This window comes from Phyllobates terribilis, unplaced genomic scaffold (assembly GCF_046119375.1).
Source record: "Phyllobates terribilis strain yellow unplaced genomic scaffold, ASM4611937v1 Scaffold_5__5_contigs__length_657084704, whole genome shotgun sequence".
Classification (NCBI taxonomy): Eukaryota; Metazoa; Chordata; class Amphibia; order Anura; family Dendrobatidae; genus Phyllobates; species Phyllobates terribilis.
Genome location: NW_027362765.1, coordinates 351,849,949 through 351,867,226, shown reverse-complemented (window position 1 = coordinate 351,867,226; position 17,278 = coordinate 351,849,949). Strand labels below are relative to the sequence as shown.

The window sequence follows — 17,278 nt, the reverse complement described above, 5'->3', positions numbered from 1 at the left end:
AGTAATGTAATGTATATACACAGTGACTGCACCAGCAGAATAGTGAGTGCAGCTCTGGAGTATAATACAGGAGGTAACTCCGGATCAGTAATGTAATGTATGTACACAGTGACTGCACCAGCAGAATAGTGAGTGCAGCTCTGCAGTATAATACAGGATGTAACTCAGGATCAGTAATGTAATGTATGTACACAGTGACTCCACCAGCAGAATAGTGAGTGCAGTTCTGGAGTATAATACAGGAGGTAACTCCGGATCAGTAATGTAATGTATGTACACAGTGACTGCACCAGCAGAATAGTGAGTGCAGCTCTGGAGTATAATACAGGATGTAACTCAGGATCAGTAATGTAATGTATGTACACAGTGACTGCACCAGCAGAATAGTGAGTGCAGCTCTGGAGTATAATACAGGATGTAACTCAGGATCAGTAATGTAATGTATGTACACAGTGACTGCACCAGCAGAATAGTGAATGCAGCTCTGGAGTATAATACAGGATGTAACTCAGGATCAGTAATGTAATGTATATACACAGTGACTGCACCAGCAGAATAGTGAGTGCAGCTCTGGAGTATAATACAGGAGGTAACTCCGGATCAGTAATGTAATGTATGTACACAGTGACTGCACCAGCAGAATAGTGAGTGCAGTTCTGGAGTATAATACAGGAGGTAACTCCGGATCAGTAATGTAATGTATGTACACAGTGACTGCACCAGCAGAATAGTGAGTGCAGCTCTGGAGTATAATACAGGATGTAACTCAGGATCAGTAATGTAATGTATGTACACAGTGACTGCACCAGCAGAATAGTGAGTGCAGCTCTGGAGTATAATACAGGATGTAACTCAGGATCAGTAATGTAATGTATGTACACAGTGACTGCACCAGCAGAATAGTGAGTGCAGCTCTGGGGTATAATACAGGATGTAACTCAGGATCAGTAATGTAATGTATGTACACAGTTACTGCACCAGCAGAATAGTGAGTGCAGCTCTGGAGTATAATACAGGATGTAACTCAGGATCAGTAATGTAATGTATGTACACAGTGACTGCACCAGCATTATAGTGAATGCAGCTCTGGAGTATAATACAGGATGTAACTCAGGATCAGTAATGTAATGTATATACACAGTGACTGCACCAGCAGAATAGTGAGTGCAGCTCTGGAGTATAATACAGGAGGTAACTCCGGATCAGTAATGTAATGTATGTACACAGTGACTGCACCAGCAGAATAGTGAGTGCAGTTCTGGAGTATAATACAGGAGGTAACTCCGGATCAGTAATGTAATGTATGTACACAGTGACTGCACCAGCAGAATAGTGAGTGCAGCTCTGGAGTATAATACACGATGTAACTCAGGATCAGTAATGTAATGTATGTACACAGTGACTGCACCAGCAGAATAGTGAGTGCAGCTCTGGAGTATAATACAGGATGTAACTCAGGATCAGTAATGTAATGTATGTACACAGTGACTGCACCAGCAGAATAGTGAGTGCAGCTCTGGGGTATAATACAGGATGTAACTCAGGATCAGTAATGTAATGTATGTACACAGTTACTGCACCAGCAGAATAGTGAGTGCAGCTCTGGAGTATAATACAGGAGGTAACTCAGGATCAGTAATGTAATGTATGTACACAGTGACTGCACCAGCAGAATAGTGAGTGCAGCTCTGGAGTATAATACAGGATGTAACTCAGGATCAGTAATGTAATGTATGTACACTGTGACTCCACCAGCAGAATAGTGAGCGCAGCTCTGGAGTATAATACAGGATGTAACTCAGGATCAGTAATGTAATGTATGTACACAGTGACTGCACCAGCAGAATAGTGAGTGCAGCTCTGGAGTATAATACAGGATGTAACTCAGGATCAGTAATGTAATGTATGTACACAGTGACTGCACCAGCAGAATAGTGAGCGCAGCTCTGGAGTATAATACAGGATGTAACTCAGGATCAGTAATGTAATGTATGTACACAGTGACTGCACCAGCAGAAAAGTGAGTGCAGCTCTGGAGTATAATACAGGATGTAACTCAGGATCCGTAATGTAATGTATGTACACAGTGACTGCACCAGCAGAATAGTGAGTGCAGCTCTGGAGTATAATACAGGATGTAACTCAGGATCAGTAATGTAATGTATGTACACAGTGACTGCACCAGCAGAATAGTGAGTGCAGCTCTGGAGTATAATACAGGATGTAACTCAGGATCAGTAATGTAATGTATGTACACAGTGACTGCACCAGCAGAATAGTGAGTGCAGCTCTGGAGTATAATACAGAATGTAACTCAGGATCAGTAATGTAATGTATGTACACAGTGACTGCACCAGCAGAATAGTGAGTGCAGCTCTGGAGTATAATACAGGATGTAACTCAGGATCAGTAATGTAATGTATGTACACAGTGACTGCACCAGCAGAATAGTGAGTGCAGCTCTGGACTATAATACAGGAGGTAACTCAGGATCAGTAATGTAATGTATGTACACAGTGACTGTACCAGCAGAATAGTGAGTGCAGCTCTGGAGTATAATACAGGATGTAACTCAGGATCAGTAATGTAATGTATGTACACAGTGACTGCACCAGCAGAATAGTGAGTGCAGCTCTGGAGTATAATACAGGATGTAACTCAGGATCAGTAATGTAATGTATGTACACAGTGACTGCACCAGCAGAATAGTGAGTGCAGCTCTGGGGTATAATACAGGATGTAACTCAGGATCAGTAATGTAATGTATGTACACAGTGACTGCACCAGCAGAATAGTGAGTGCAGCTCTGGAGTATAATACAGGATGTAACTCAGGATCAGTAATGTAATGTATGTACACAGTGACTGCACCAGCAGAATAGTGAGTGCAGCTCTGGAGTATAATACAGGAGGTAACTCAGGATCAGTAATGTAATGTATGTACACAGTGACTGCACCAGCAGAATAGTGAGTGCAGCTCTGGAGTATAATACAGGATGTAACTCAGGATCAGTAATGTAATGTATGTACACAGTGACTGCACCAGCAGAATAGTGAGTGCAGCTCTGGAGTATAATACAGGAGGTAACTCAGGATCAGTAATGTAATGTATGTACACAGTGACTGCACCAGCAGAATAGTGAGTGCAGCTCTGGAGTATAATACAGGATGTAACTCAGGATCAGTAATGTAATGTATGTACACAGTGACTGCACCAGCAGAATAGTGAGTGCAGCTCTGGAGTATAATACATGATGTAACTCAGGATCAGTAATGTAATGTATGTACACAGTGAGTGCACCAGCAGAATAGTGAGTGCAGCTCTGGGGTATAATACAGGATGTAACTCCGGATCAGTAATGTAATGTATGTACACAGTGACTGCACCAGCAGAATAGTGAGTGCAGCTCTGGAGTATAATACAGGAGGTAACTCAGGATCAGTAATGTAATGTATGTACACAGTGACTGCACCAGCAGAATAGTGAGTGCAGCTCTGGAGGATAATACAGGATGTAACTCAGGATCAGTAATGTAATGTATGTACACAGTGACTGCACCAGCAGAATAGTGAGTGCAGCTCTGGAGGATAATACAGGAGGTAACTCAGGATCAGTAATGTAATGTATGTACACAGTGACTGCACCAGCAGAATAGTGAGTGCAGCTCTGGAGGATAATACAGGATGTAACTCAGGATCAGTAATGTAATGTATGTACACAGTGACTGCACCAGCAGAATAGTGAGTGCAGCTCTGGAGGATAATACAGGATGTAACTCAGGATCAGTAATGTAATGTATGTACACAGTGACTGCACCAGCAGAATAGTGAGTGCAGCTCTGGAGTATAATACAGGATGTAACTCAGGATCAGTAATGTATGTGCACAGTGACTGCACCAGCAGAATAGTGAGTGCAGCTCTGGAGTATAATACAGGATGTAACTCAGGATCAGTAATGTAATGTATGTACACAGTGACTGCACCAGCAGAATAGTGAGTGCAGCTCTGGAGTATAATACAGGATGTAACTCAGGATCAGTAATGTAATGTGTGTACACAGTGACTGCACCAGCAGAATAGTGAGTGCAGCTCTGGAGTATAATACAGGATGTAACTCAGGATCAGTAATGTAATGTATGTACACAGTGACTGCACCAGCAGAATAGTGAGTGCAGCTCTGGAGTATAATACAGGATGTAACTCAGGATCAGTAATGTAATGTATGTACACAGTGACTGCACCAGCAGAATAGTGAATGCAGCTCTGGAGTATAATACAGGATGTAACTCAGGATCAGTAATGTAATGTATATACACAGTGACTGCACCAGCAGAATAGTGAGTGCAGCTCTGGAGTATAATACAGGAGGTAACTCCGGATCAGTAATGTAATGTATGTACACAGTGACTGCACCAGCAGAATAGTGAGTGCAGCTCTGGAGTATAATACAGGAGGTAACTCCGGATCAGTAATGTAATGTATGTACACAGTGACTGCACCAGCAGAATAGTGAGTGCAGCTCTGGAGTATAATACAGGATGTAACTCAGGATCAGTAATGTAATGTATGTACACAGTGACTGCACCAGCAGAATAGTGAGTGCAGCTCTGGAGTATAATACACGATGTAACTCAGGATCAGTAATGTAATGTATGTACACAGTGACTGCACCAGCAGAATAGTGAGTGCAGCTCTGCAGTATAATACAGGAGGTAACTCCGGATCAGTAATGTAATGTATGTACACAGTGACTGCACCAGCAGAATAGTGAGTGCAGCTCTGGAGTATAATACAGGATGTAACTCAGGATCAGTAATGTAATGTATGTACACAGTGACTGCACCAGCAGAATAGTGAGTGCAGCTCTGGGGTATAATACAGGATGTAACTCAGGATCAGTAATGTAATGTATGTACACAGTTACTGCACCAGCAGAATAGTGAGTGCAGCTCTGGAGTATAATACAGGAGGTAACTCAGGATCAGTAATGTAATGTATGTACACAGTGACTGCACCAGCAGAATAGTGAGTGCAGCTCTGGAGTATAATACAGGATGTAACTCAGGATCAGTAATGTAATGTATGTACACAGTGACTGCACCAGCAGAATAGTGAGTGCAGCTCTGGGGTATAATACAGGATGTAACTCAGGATCAGTAATGTAATGTATGTACACAGTTACTGCACCAGCAGAATAGTGAGTGCAGCTCTGGAGTATAATACAGGAGGTAACTCAGGATCAGTAATGTAATGTATGTACACAGTGACTGCACCAGCAGAATAGTGAGTGCAGCTCTGGAGTATAATACAGGATGTAACTCAGGATCAGTAATGTAATGTATGTACACAGTGACTGCACCAGCAGAATAGTGAGTGCAGCTCTGGGGTATAATACAGGATGTAACTCAGGATCAGTAATGTAATGTATGTACACTGTGACTCCACCAGCAGAATAGTGAGCGCAGCTCTGGAGTATAATACAGGATGTAACTCAGGATCAGTAATGTAATGTATGTACACAGTGACTGCACCAGCAGAATAGTGAGTGCAGCTCTGGAGTATAATACAGGATGTAACTCAGGATCAGTAATGTAATGTATGTACACAGTGACTGCACCAGCAGAATAGTGAGCGCAGCTCTGGAGTATAATACAGGATGTAACTCAGGATCAGTAATGTAATGTATGTACACAGTGACTGCACCAGCAGAATAGTGAGTGCAGCTCTGGAGTATAATACAGGATGTAACTCAGGATCAGTAATGTAATGTATGTACACAGTGACTGCACCAGCAGAATAGTGAGTGCAGCTCTGGAGTATAATACAGGATGTAACTCAGGATCAGTAATGTAATGTATGTACACAGTGACTGCACCAGCAGAATAGTGAGCGCAGCTCTGGAGTATAATACAGGATGTAACTCAGGATCAGTAATGTAATGTATGTACACAGTGACTGCACCAGCAGAATAGTGAGTGCAGCTCTGGAGTATAATACAGGATGTAACTCAGGATCAGTAATGTAATGTATGTACACAGTGACTGCACCAGCAGAATAGTGAGCGCAGCTCTGGAGTATAATACAGGATGTAACTCAGGATCAGTAATGTAATGTATGTACACAGTGACTGCACCAGCAGAATAGTGAGTGCAGCTCTGGAGTATAATACAGGATGTAACTCAGGATCAGTAATGTAATGTATGTACACAGTGACTGCACCAGCAGAATAGTGAGTGCAGCTCTGGAGTATAATACAGGAGGTAACTCAGGATCAGTAATGTAATGTATGTACACAGTGACTGCACCAGCAGAATAGTGAGTGCAGCTCTGGAGTATAATACAGGATGTAACTCAGGATCAGTAATGTAATGTATGTACACAGTGACTGCACCAGCAGAATAGTGAGTGCAGCTCTGGAGTATAATACAGGATGTAACTCAGGATCAGTAATGTAATGTATGTACACAGTGACTGCACCAGCAGAATAGTGAGTGCAGCTCTGGAGTATAATACATGATGTAACTCAGGATCAGTAATGTAATGTATGTACACAGTGAGTGCACCAGCAGAATAGTGAGTGCAGCTCTGGAGTATAATACAGGATGTAACTCAGGATCAGTAATGTAATGTATGTACACAGTGACTGCACCAGCAGAATAGTGAGTGCAGCTCTGGAGTATAATACAGGATGTAACTCAGGATCAGTAATGTAATGTATGTACACAGTGACTCCACCAGCAGCATACTGGGTGCAGCTCTGATCAGCTGCTAGTCAGTGTGCTGATTACGGGTGTGGTGGCTGCAGATCCTGCTGTGAGCTCCTGATCTCTGAGAAACCAACACCTCTCCACCTGGGGACCTGCTTTCTCTCTTTCCCAGGGAGGGAGCGGGTTTCTGGGATGAGTGATGGAGCCAAGTCCCAGGCTTCTGCTTCCCGAACCAGGCCGGCGGGGGGCAGAAGAAACCAGCAACCGGCCTGCACATCAGAGGACTCGGGGGTGAGACGCTGCACCAGGAGTCGCAGCAATGTGGCTCCTACTCCCCCCGGGATTGTGGAGACTCCCAGAAGCCGCAAGGCTTCCAGCATGGAGGTAAAGCCTGACAGCGGCGTGCAAGATGGCGCTCCTTCCGGAGGAAAGCTGAGTGCTCACGGAGGTGAGGCCGACCTCCCTGAGGGGGAATGGGCGCTGCAGGGACCCCGGGAGTCTGTGTCCACCTATGCCTCCCGGGTCATGATCCGCCTCCGTGAGTATGAAGATGCCAGTAAGCTCATCAGGAGGCTCCGGGAGGAGCTGCGCTGCACAAGCGCCAAAGCTGCGGGGGCCTCCAAACCAAGGAAGGCTAAACTCCAGGCCGAGGTAAAGCGACTGACCAGCGAGATTCACCTGCTGGAACTGAGGAAAGCTGACATCAGGGAGCAGAGTGGTCATTTCAAAGAAAAACTAATAAATGAAGACCGCTTTAGAGAAATGGCTGATACCAGAGAGCAAAGGCAGATGGGGCTGCAGCCTGAGAGCCAGGTGGATGATGAGAGTGATGATGACCAGCAGGAAGCCCCACCTGGCAGCCTGCAAAGTCACCCGCAGGCCACGTGCAGCGAGCTCCCTGCAGGACAGGCGACAGTGACATCCGGTCGCAGTTCTGCCGGCTCTGGGGAGGACAGTGACAGCAGCGGCCAGGGAGGGGCGCTAATGGCGGAGATTAAGCTCCTTGAGTCCCCAGTGTGCCTCCAAAACTTCCATCTTGGTGACGATCTACCAGAAGAGGCACCTGGGGGCCACAAAAAGGCAAAGAAGACCAAGCCAAAGCTGCAGGAGGCGGTAAGATACGTATATGCCCCCCTCCCTGTACCCCCTGAGTCGGCGGCAGGCTCAGCTCGCTGTATAAGCCCCGTTGCCCAGCCCAGCCCGGGTTCTGCTGTGGATCCGGTGCAAAGGCACGGGGAGATTACAGAGCGCGGTAGTGAGGCGCAGAGCTCCGTCTCTGCTTGTAGTAGCGGGGACGTAGTAGGAGGTGCATCAGCCGAGAGGCTGGACAGTGAGGGCGGCCCGGCGGCGGGCGTTCCATCAGGCCACGATGCTGTGGTGCGCTCCTCAGTGGGAGGGGGGAGCAGCCCGGTGTCGGGGGCAGCTCCGGTAGCCTCGGCGCCTCTGAATGCTGTTGCCGCTGATCACTTAGTTGAGAAGCGGCGGCAGTGTGAGGGGGCTGTCGGGGCTGAGCGTTCCGGTCCTCCCACGAAAGTGCTATTTTGTGTTGGCGTCGCTGGTCCGGAAGATCCTGATGCTAAAGATCAGCGGCGCCTAACAGCATCTAAAGATCAGCGGCACATTATTCCGAATGCCAAACAGCGGAAATTACCGACCAATGATGTGGAGGGCACACATAAGACCGGGGGTGAGGTCGCCTCCAGTTCTATGGAGGTGACTGAGCCCCTTGTGCCTGATGCGGAGGTCAAAATGTCATCCGCCATTGTTACTGGTCCAGCAGGAATGAATGTGGTGGTGGGGGTGAATGAGGCTAATTCATTGTCTAGTGGTGTGGTTGCTGGTTTGGTGGAGGGTGAGATGGAGGTGGGTAATGGTGTTGCTGTTCGGGCTGATGTGGTCACTGGTCCGGTTGCCCCCCCGGGGGTGGCAACACCTGTCCAGAGTTATGCCAGTGTCACCTCCGGGGCAAATAGGGCATCCTCCTTGTCTCCGGGCTTTGGGGACGGCATGTTGCAACGGCGCCTTCTGGAGGCTCTAAAGAAGGGGGAGAGATCACTAATGGTAGAGGGTCGAGAGGTTGATCTATCCTTCTGGATAGAGAGGCATGGCCTCGGGGCCTTCCGAGAGCAAAAAGGGGGGATACAGTGTGGTCCCTCCCAACAGCCGGGCCAGGCAGTGTGCGTAGGAATGTGGTCCGTCTTCGGTGGAGGGGCAGTGATGCATGTCCGCCAAGGTCTAAAGTTGTGGAGCTCCTGCTGAGGATGGGCTTCAAGGCGATTGACATCTACGCCTTGATACATCCCTATTCCACGCCTGAGTTTGATGTCAGCTTTGTTCGGCCGGAGGGGCTTGAGCTCTTCTGAGCCAATTATGAGCTGGCAAAAAATGAGCCCGGCTGGCGAGACTTTGCCGTTCAGGCAGTGTCTCGCCAAAACCAGATCAAGAAAGTGACCGTGATGACTCGTAACGAGTCGCTTTCTTGCTATGACATCATGACGTGGCTTGGTCGGTATGGAGAGGTGGTTGAGATGCCAAAGAAAAACCGCGACGAGTTTGGTATCTGGTCAGGGGCCTGGACGTTTATGGTAAAACTTAAGCGTTCAGGTGGTACGGTTGCCCACATTCCATCGTCTGCCTTCCTGGGTAGGGATCGTATCCTGGTCTTCTACCAGGGGCAACCGAAGCTCTGTCACAGGTGCGGCGACCCCACACACTTCAGTGCAAACTGCACCGTGCAGAAATGCGCGTTGTGTGGGGGTGTCGGCCATCTTGCCGCCTCTTGTGTGGAGATTAGGTGCCACCTGTGTGGTGAGTTAGGTCACCCATTCAGCCGTTGTCCTCGCTCCTTCACTAATGCAGTCGAGACCCCGGTGGGAGTAAGCCGTGAGGCCGATTCTGCTGGAGAGGGGACTAGCAGGGGTGGGGGAGCCGAGGGGCCAGGGAAGAAAAGCAATAAAAAGACGTCTGCCCAGCTGAGGCGTCTAGACAAGTGCAGACAGGAGAGGGAGCGGGGCGAGTCCCAGACTACCGGGGCAGCCCCTGTCCTGGATGCCAGTGTTGCTGCTGAGGCCCCGAGGGATGATGAGTTGGATGAGGAGGTCAGGAGGATCCACAGGGAGGAAACTGCCTCTGCTTCAGAATCCTCCCATTATGAAAGTATGGATGAGGATAATAAGCGGTGGCTAGAGAACAAGCGTAAGCTCGGCACCAAAAAGAAGAAAAAGAAGGGAGATAAAACATCTTCCCCCGCTCTGACCAAGGTACCTAAGGAAGGTAAAACCGACTCCCCTCTGGTTGGTCTTTCTAACCGGTTCCAAGCCCTTGATAACATCTCTTCCTCTGAGGAGGAGGCTGAGGGTGAGGTTCCAGCTTCAGCGGAGCTTACAGGGGGCGCCGAGTCTCCTTCTCCTGGGGATGCAAGGTCCTTGGGGGGAGGGACTGGCCCAGAGTCCGGAGACGAGGACGAGAAAAGAAGGAAAAATGTGGGAATGGACACCTCTGTGTCATTAAAGAGGGGGAAGGATTCCTCCTCTGAGGCAGAGGGTAAGGGGAGTGGGAAGAAGAAAGCCATCTAACTCAATCACCAATGATGGCGGTACCCACTCCGTTGACGCTGGCGTCCATTAATGTCGCCAGCATTAAGTCAAACATGGCTAGATTTGCGGCCTTTGATTTTCTCAGCCGGGTTGAAGCTGACATTTTCTTTTTGCAAGAGACCAGGCTGCCAAATATGGCAGAGGTGTTTGTAGCTAAGAGGGAGTGGAGACTCGGGCCCTCCTATTGGTCTCTTGCGGCCGAGCCGTATAGCGGAGTGGCGGTCCTTTTTACCGCACCAGTAGAATGCTGACGGGTTATTGAGTTAGAAATGGGGAGGTGCCTGATATTAGATGTCCTCATGAAGGGACAGGAGCTTCGGCTCATTAACATTTATGGTCCCCAATCTAAGTGGGACCGGAAGTGTCTCTTTACGAGGATCAAGCCCTACCTTTTTACGAGTCGGCAGGTCGTCTTTGGAGGGGACTTCAACACTGTCACGAGGCCCCGGGATAGAGGAGGTTCCAGAGACAAGCTGACTTATGATAGCGTCGCCCTTAATAGTATAGCTAGTGAGGCTCGCCTGGTGGATGTCCACATCCGGCACACCCCAGGCCACGAGGGGTTCACCTATCATAGAGGTAACTGTAGGTCCAGGATAGACAGGTTTTATTTAAAGGAGGAAGCCGTCTCTTCAGCAGTATCTGTTGTTGAGGTGGAGTTCTCCGATCACTGTTTGATTTTGTTTTCCCTGAATGTTACAGAGACCCCCCGGATGGGAAGAGGCTTTTGGAGGCTCAATTCGTCTCTCTTGGAAGAAGCGGAGATAAGACAGTCCTTTGAGGATTTTCTTCAGAGCCAGGTACCCTTACTGGATCTTTGTAGTAGTAAGTCAGAGTGGTGGGAGATGTTCAAGAAAAGGGTGGCGAGATTCTTCCGCCAGCTCTCGAGCCTCAGGAGCCTGGACAGGTATCGCCTGTATCAGGGCCTGAGGAGGAAACTCGAGCATCTTGTCTCAACTGGAGGTAGCCGCGAGGAGATCTCCAGAGTGAAATCTTTGCTAATGAGGTGTCAGTATGATAGACACGCATCTTTGGTTTTTGAGAGGGATTACGGGAAGTACCGCTCGCCCGACCTTTACAGAAACTGCAAGATGTCAGTGAATAGTAAAGTTGTTACAGGACTGGTTGACACTGCGGGGTCCCTGAAAAGATCCAGATCGGGGATCCTGGAGGTCGTCAGATCCTTCTACTCGCACCTCTTGGGGAAGAGGGATCTGGATTGGGATGAGATGTCGGCTTTTCTGGCTGAAGCCGTCCCCGAACCAGGGGTAGACCCCTCTCTTGGCGTTTTGACAGAGATGATCAGGGAAGAGGAAGTTAAGTTGGCGATTGAAGGGCTTGCCCTGAAGAAATCTCCCGGTCCGGATGGCTTAACATCTGAATTCTATAAGACCTTTAAGGACGCCTTGGTTCCCCTCTTGACTGAGGTATTCAATGAGTGTCTTTCCTCGGGCACTCTGCCAAAGTCAATGAGGAGGTCTGCCCTGATCATCTTGTCAAAGGGTAAGGACCCATCTTGCATTGAGAATTGGCGTCCCATAGCGCTTCTCAATGCAGACAGGAAGGTTTTGGCAAAGGTGCTGTTTAATCGGCTGGTGAAATTTGCACCCCAGCTCCTTTCGGGGGCCCAGCATTGCTCTGTTCCGGGCCGCAGTACAATTAGTGCTGTACTCTGTGTCCGAGAGGCGGTGGAGCAGGGTAGGGCTGGCCACTGGAAGGGGTACATGCTGTCATTGGACCAGGCAAAAGCGTTTGATCGGGTTAATCATGAGTACCTCTGGTCTGTCCTTCTGAGGTATGGCCTGCCGGGGGGGTTCCTTGATTGGCTTAAGACCTTGTACGCTGGGGCAGAGAGTTTCCCGCTTGTGAACGGTTGGATTGGCAGCTCTTTTGAGGTTGGGTGTGGTGTTCGCCAGGGTTGTCCCTTGAGCCCGCTACTGTACGCGTTTTCGATTGACCCACTTCTTAGGAGGGTGGAGCGTGGACCGTTAGCTGGGATCGGGATGGACCGGGCAGCACCGGAAGCCACTCTGAGAGTGGTGGCGTATGCCAATGACGTCACCGTTTTTGTTTCCTCTGATGGGGAGGCAGAATGGCTGATGTCAGAGGTAAATCGCTACTCGGAGGCATCCGGGTCTAAGATCAACCGGGATAAGTGTGAGAGTCTCTGGCTGGGAGGAGGAGATCCTGGTTTTGATCTCCCGGACACCCTTCCAGAACCCAAAGTCTCTGCAAAAGTTCTTGGCATCGAATTTGGCCAGGGGGATTACCCCAAACAAAATTGGGACAGCAGGCTAGAGATCGCCACTCAGAAGGTGAACCAATGGAAGGGTTGGTCTTTGACCCTAAGGGAAAGGGTAAACCTGATCAAAACTTACCTGCTCCCTTTGCTGATCTATCTGGGCAGTGTGTGCATCTTGCCAGAGCCTCTCTGGACTCGGGTCTACAGTTTGTTCTTTCAACTGTTATGGGGGAATAGACTGAACCTGGTCAAGAGGGAGGTTACTTACCGTACGAGGAGACTAGGAGGGTTGGGTATGGTCAACCCTGTGGTATTCCTTGTGAATACCTTCATTAAGATCAATATTGCAAACCTCTGGAAAGATAGGGCTCCTCCGTGGGTATTCTCCTGTAAGGGATGGTTTCAGCCTTTCTTCCAGGAATGGGAGACAGGAGGGCAAGTGAAGGATCTCCGCACACCGCATGGACATCTCCCGGCTTACGCTACCGTGGTTCTGAAGGTAATTCGCCGGTGGGGTCTGGGAATGTGGGAGGTCAGGACTCTGCCAAGGAAGCTCCTTGACAAAAGGGTTCTGTTGACCCATTTTCAGAGGCCTCTGGCGCTCAGGGATTGCCCAAGTCGGGATCTTGGGGTGGGTCTGCATCTTTTGAATTCTATCAGGATCCCCTCGAAGGTTTGGGACTTGGCTTGGCGCTGCTTCCATGGGAAACTGTGTGTGAGGGACAATCTGAAGTGTAGGAGCTCTGAGGACAGGAACTGTCCTCGGGAGCATTGTGGTACCATGCTTGAAAGCATGGACCACTTCCTGCTTCGTTGTCCCTTTAACACAGAGGTGTACAACAGGGTGGGCGCCTCCATTGGCTGGCCCCGGCTGGCCGGTCTCTCTTATGCGGAATGGGCCTATGGAGCATTCGGGGACCTGAGTGGTCGGGACCGTTGCACCTTATTTCTAGTTAGCGCAGTGGTTAGGTATCACACGTGGAACGCACGGTGCTTAGTATCGACGCAGCGGAAAATCCTCCCAGTGGACGATGTGTTTAGGACCATACTCGGTGACCTGGTGAAGGTGCGTTCTCTGGAGTATGAGAGACTGGGTACACGGAGGGCCGCTCTCCTCTGGAGGGGCTTTTCTTTTAGTGTGCCCTAGTCTGGTCGTCTCCTCTCCTGGTGGTGGGCTGCTGCTGACACCATAGATTTTTGTTTTATTGATCAGTAGACAGTGATGTAGGGCTGCAGGCGCCGAACTTGGGCTTTGTCAGTTGTGGTTATTGTATTGTGTGTTTCTGTATATATTGTATATATGGGTTTGGGTGGAGGTGTTAGGTTGGGTGGAGGGAAAAGGGGGGAGGTGGGTTCATCTTGTGGGACACTGGTTATTTGGGTGAATAACTGGCACTGCCTGATCTGGCCTATGGACGTTGGACATGGACTGAGGCGCAGGAGCAGCTCTCAGGTCAGTGCCGGGGAGGGACTGGGGGGCTCGAATGTGGGGGGTTTTGTTTTGTCTTGTATATATTTGTATAGTTAGCATTTATTTATTTTATTTAAAAAAAAAAAAAAAAAAAAAAAAGAATGTATATATTAGTTTGTATATAATTTGTCGATTATTGTTTATTATATTGTTATTATTTGTTTGGTAACCGGACCAGATGTCATGGTGTAGGTAGTTATTATTGTGTAAATATGTATAATATGTGTGTGAGGAGAGAGGGAGCGGAATACTGAGTGCAGCTCTGGAGTATAATACTGGATGTAACTCAGGATCAGTAATGTAATGTATGTACACAGTGACTGCACCAGCAGAATAGTGAGTGCAGCTCTGGAGTATAATACAGGATGTAACTCAGGATCAGTAATGTAATGTATGTACACAGTGACTGCACCAGCAGAATAGTGAGTGCAGCTCTAGAGTATAATACAGGATGTAACTCAGGATCAGTAATGTAATGTATGTACACAGTGACTGCACCAGCAGAATAGTGAGTGCAGCTCTGGAGTATAATACAGGAGGTAACTCAGGATCAGTAATGTAATGTATGTACACAGTGACTGCACCAGCAGAATAGTGAGTGCAGCTCTGGAGTATAATACAGGAGGTAACTCAGGATCAGTAATGTAATGTATGTACACAGTGACTGTACCAGCAGAATAGTGAGTGCAGCTCTGGGTAATAATACAGGAGGTAACTCCGGATCAGTAATGTAATGTATGTACACAGTGACTGCACCAGCAGAATAGTGAGTGCAGCTCTGGAGTATAATACAGGATGTAACTCAGGATCAGTAATGTAATGTATGTACACAGTGACTGCACCAGCAGAATAGTGAGTGCAGCTCTGGAGTATAATACAGGATGTAACTCAGGATCAGTAATGTAATGTATGTACACAGTGACTGCACCAGCAGAATAGTGAGTGCAGCTCTGGAGTATAATACAGGATGTAACTCAGGATCAGTAATGTAATGTATGTACACAGTGACTGCACCAGCAGAATAGTGAGTGCAGCTCTGGGGTATAATACAGGATGTAACTCAGGATCAGTAATGTAATGTATGTACACAGTGACTTCACCAGAAGAATAGTGAGTGCAGGTCTGGAGTATAATACAGGATATAACTCAGGATCAGTAATGTAATGTATGTACACAGTGACTGCACCAGAAGAATAGTGAGTGCAGCTCTGGAGTATTACACAGGGTGTCACTTCGGATCAGCACGTTGTGAAGACCCTCCCAGGAGTTTTCTGGCCCCGCTCTCACCTGTATGAGGTTGGCACACGCTGGCAGTCCGTTGTGTGTGGGGATTTCATTGGTGAATTGCATATTATCTGGGAAGGCGGAATCCTTGGTTTTGGATTTGGAGAGGACGGAGGAGGTCGTGGTGTGTACGGCCGGGTCAGGCTGCAGCTTCACGTCTGTCCCGTTCCCAAATGCCTGAATGGCGTTTCCTAAAGACAAATAGAACAAAAACATCAGACGTGACGTAATACCCCAGACGTGTCACTCACTATCCTTTGCGGCTGCCCTGACAGCATCATGCCATGGAGACCCCCCTCACTATCCCTCGTAGCAGCGTCATGGAGACCCCTGACTATCTTTTGCTTTTGCCCTGACAGCATCATGCCATGGAGACCCCCCTCACTATCCCTCGTAGCAGCGTCATGGAGACCCCTGACTATCTTTTGCGTTTGCCCTGACAGCATCATGCCATGGAGACCCCCTCACTATCTTTGGTCGCTGCCATCTTGGGTGGATCTCCGCCGGTCGGTCACATCCTCTGTTCTCCCTTCTCTCCGGTCCATGACTAGCGCTCACCTCTTAGTACATCTGGACTTTTACTCGCCACTTTCCCCCAACAATTCCCTTGTCCTTGTAACGCTGCAGCTGATCGGCGCTGCAGCTGATCGGCACGATGGGAGCTCGGGCGGCGGATATTTTATTCTATGCTGCAGTGCGTTTTGCTAGGATTATGATGGCGGAGATGATGAATCCGATATTTGGAGTATTACTAGCAGCCATTTATTTTCTCTCCAAACCAAGGAGGATCCGAACGTCGCTCAGGGTAATTTGGTTTATATGAAGATGATGGAGGGTTAATGCGGGGGTGCGGAGGCAAGATGGCAGACGCTGTACCACTGATATTCTGCAGAATATAGATACAGGGTTTGGTACTGGCAGAATTAAAGGGCCAGAACCCCATTGTACTGGGGGCAGCAGAGTGGTAAAGTCAGAAGTGGCTGCTGCAGGTCAGACGTTCATGGTGTCAGGAGTCGCTGGACACCACCAGACCCATGGTCTGTGAGGCAGCTGGCACCTTAAGGGGTCACCTTGGTTTGCAGGTCTGCAGCTGTGGGCAGATGGGGGGGGGCACTAATGACAGCTCGCCCATATTTCAGCTGTTCCTACAGTCCAAGTGTCCAGGTCAGAGTCAGTCTACCCATGGGCACAATATGGCCATGATGTCCTGCTCATCATTAAGTATGGCAGCTGTATAGGGGGAGGGGTCACTCGGCTATTTGGAGGCATCTACCAGGCAGCGCCGTCGCCGGACGAGGTGGAATCGCTCACCTAAATCCAAGTATCTATGAGCCAGATTACATTTGTTGACTTTCTGATGTCTGATGTCCTGGATCAGCACAATATATTGGATCCTACCTGCTTGCAAAAGTTCAAGAACCTGCAGGACTTCCATGCAAGATTTGAGGCTCTGCCGGCTATTGCTGAATACCTGAAGACATCCCGTTTTATAAGAAACCGTATTAACGGCAAAATGTCTTCATGGGCCAAGAAATAGGCCCCGATTCATCAAAGTAATTTCGCCTGAAAAATTGCTAAATTTTTAGTATTTAGTGTTTACTAACACTAACAGATGGGCACAGGGGGGAGAAGGCCCTGCCTAGTATACAGGGTGATGGGGAGGAAGGAGTAGCTTGGAGTCTTGTGACAGCTCCGGTGGTGGTGAGGCCGCAGCTCCGGTGGTGGTGAGGCCGCAGCTCCGGTGGTGGTGAGGAGACAGCTCCGGTGGTGGTGAGGAGACAGCTCCGGTGATGGTGAGGAGGCAGCTCAGGAGGTGGTGAGGAGACCGCTCTGGTGGTGGTGAGGTGGCAGCTCCGGTGGTGGTCAGGCTGCAGCTCCGGTGGTGGTGAGGCCGCAGCTCAGGAGGTGGTGAGCTCTGATGGTGGTGAGACCGTAGCTCCGGTGGTGGTGAGGCCGCAGCTCCGGTGGTGGTGAGGCC

At 48.7% G+C, this 17,278-nt stretch overlaps 1 protein-coding gene across 1 annotated transcript in view; it reads right to left on the bottom strand.

Moving 5' to 3' along the window:
• Window positions 1–17,278, bottom strand: part of GFRA1 (GDNF family receptor alpha 1) — a 378,896-nt gene that overhangs the window by 15,706 nt on the left and 345,912 nt on the right. The window contains exon 7 of the mRNA XM_073684629.1: window positions 15,304–15,491. Coding sequence (XP_073540730.1) covers window positions 15,304–15,491 — 188 coding nt within the window. The remainder of the gene's footprint in view (window positions 1–15,303; window positions 15,492–17,278) is intronic.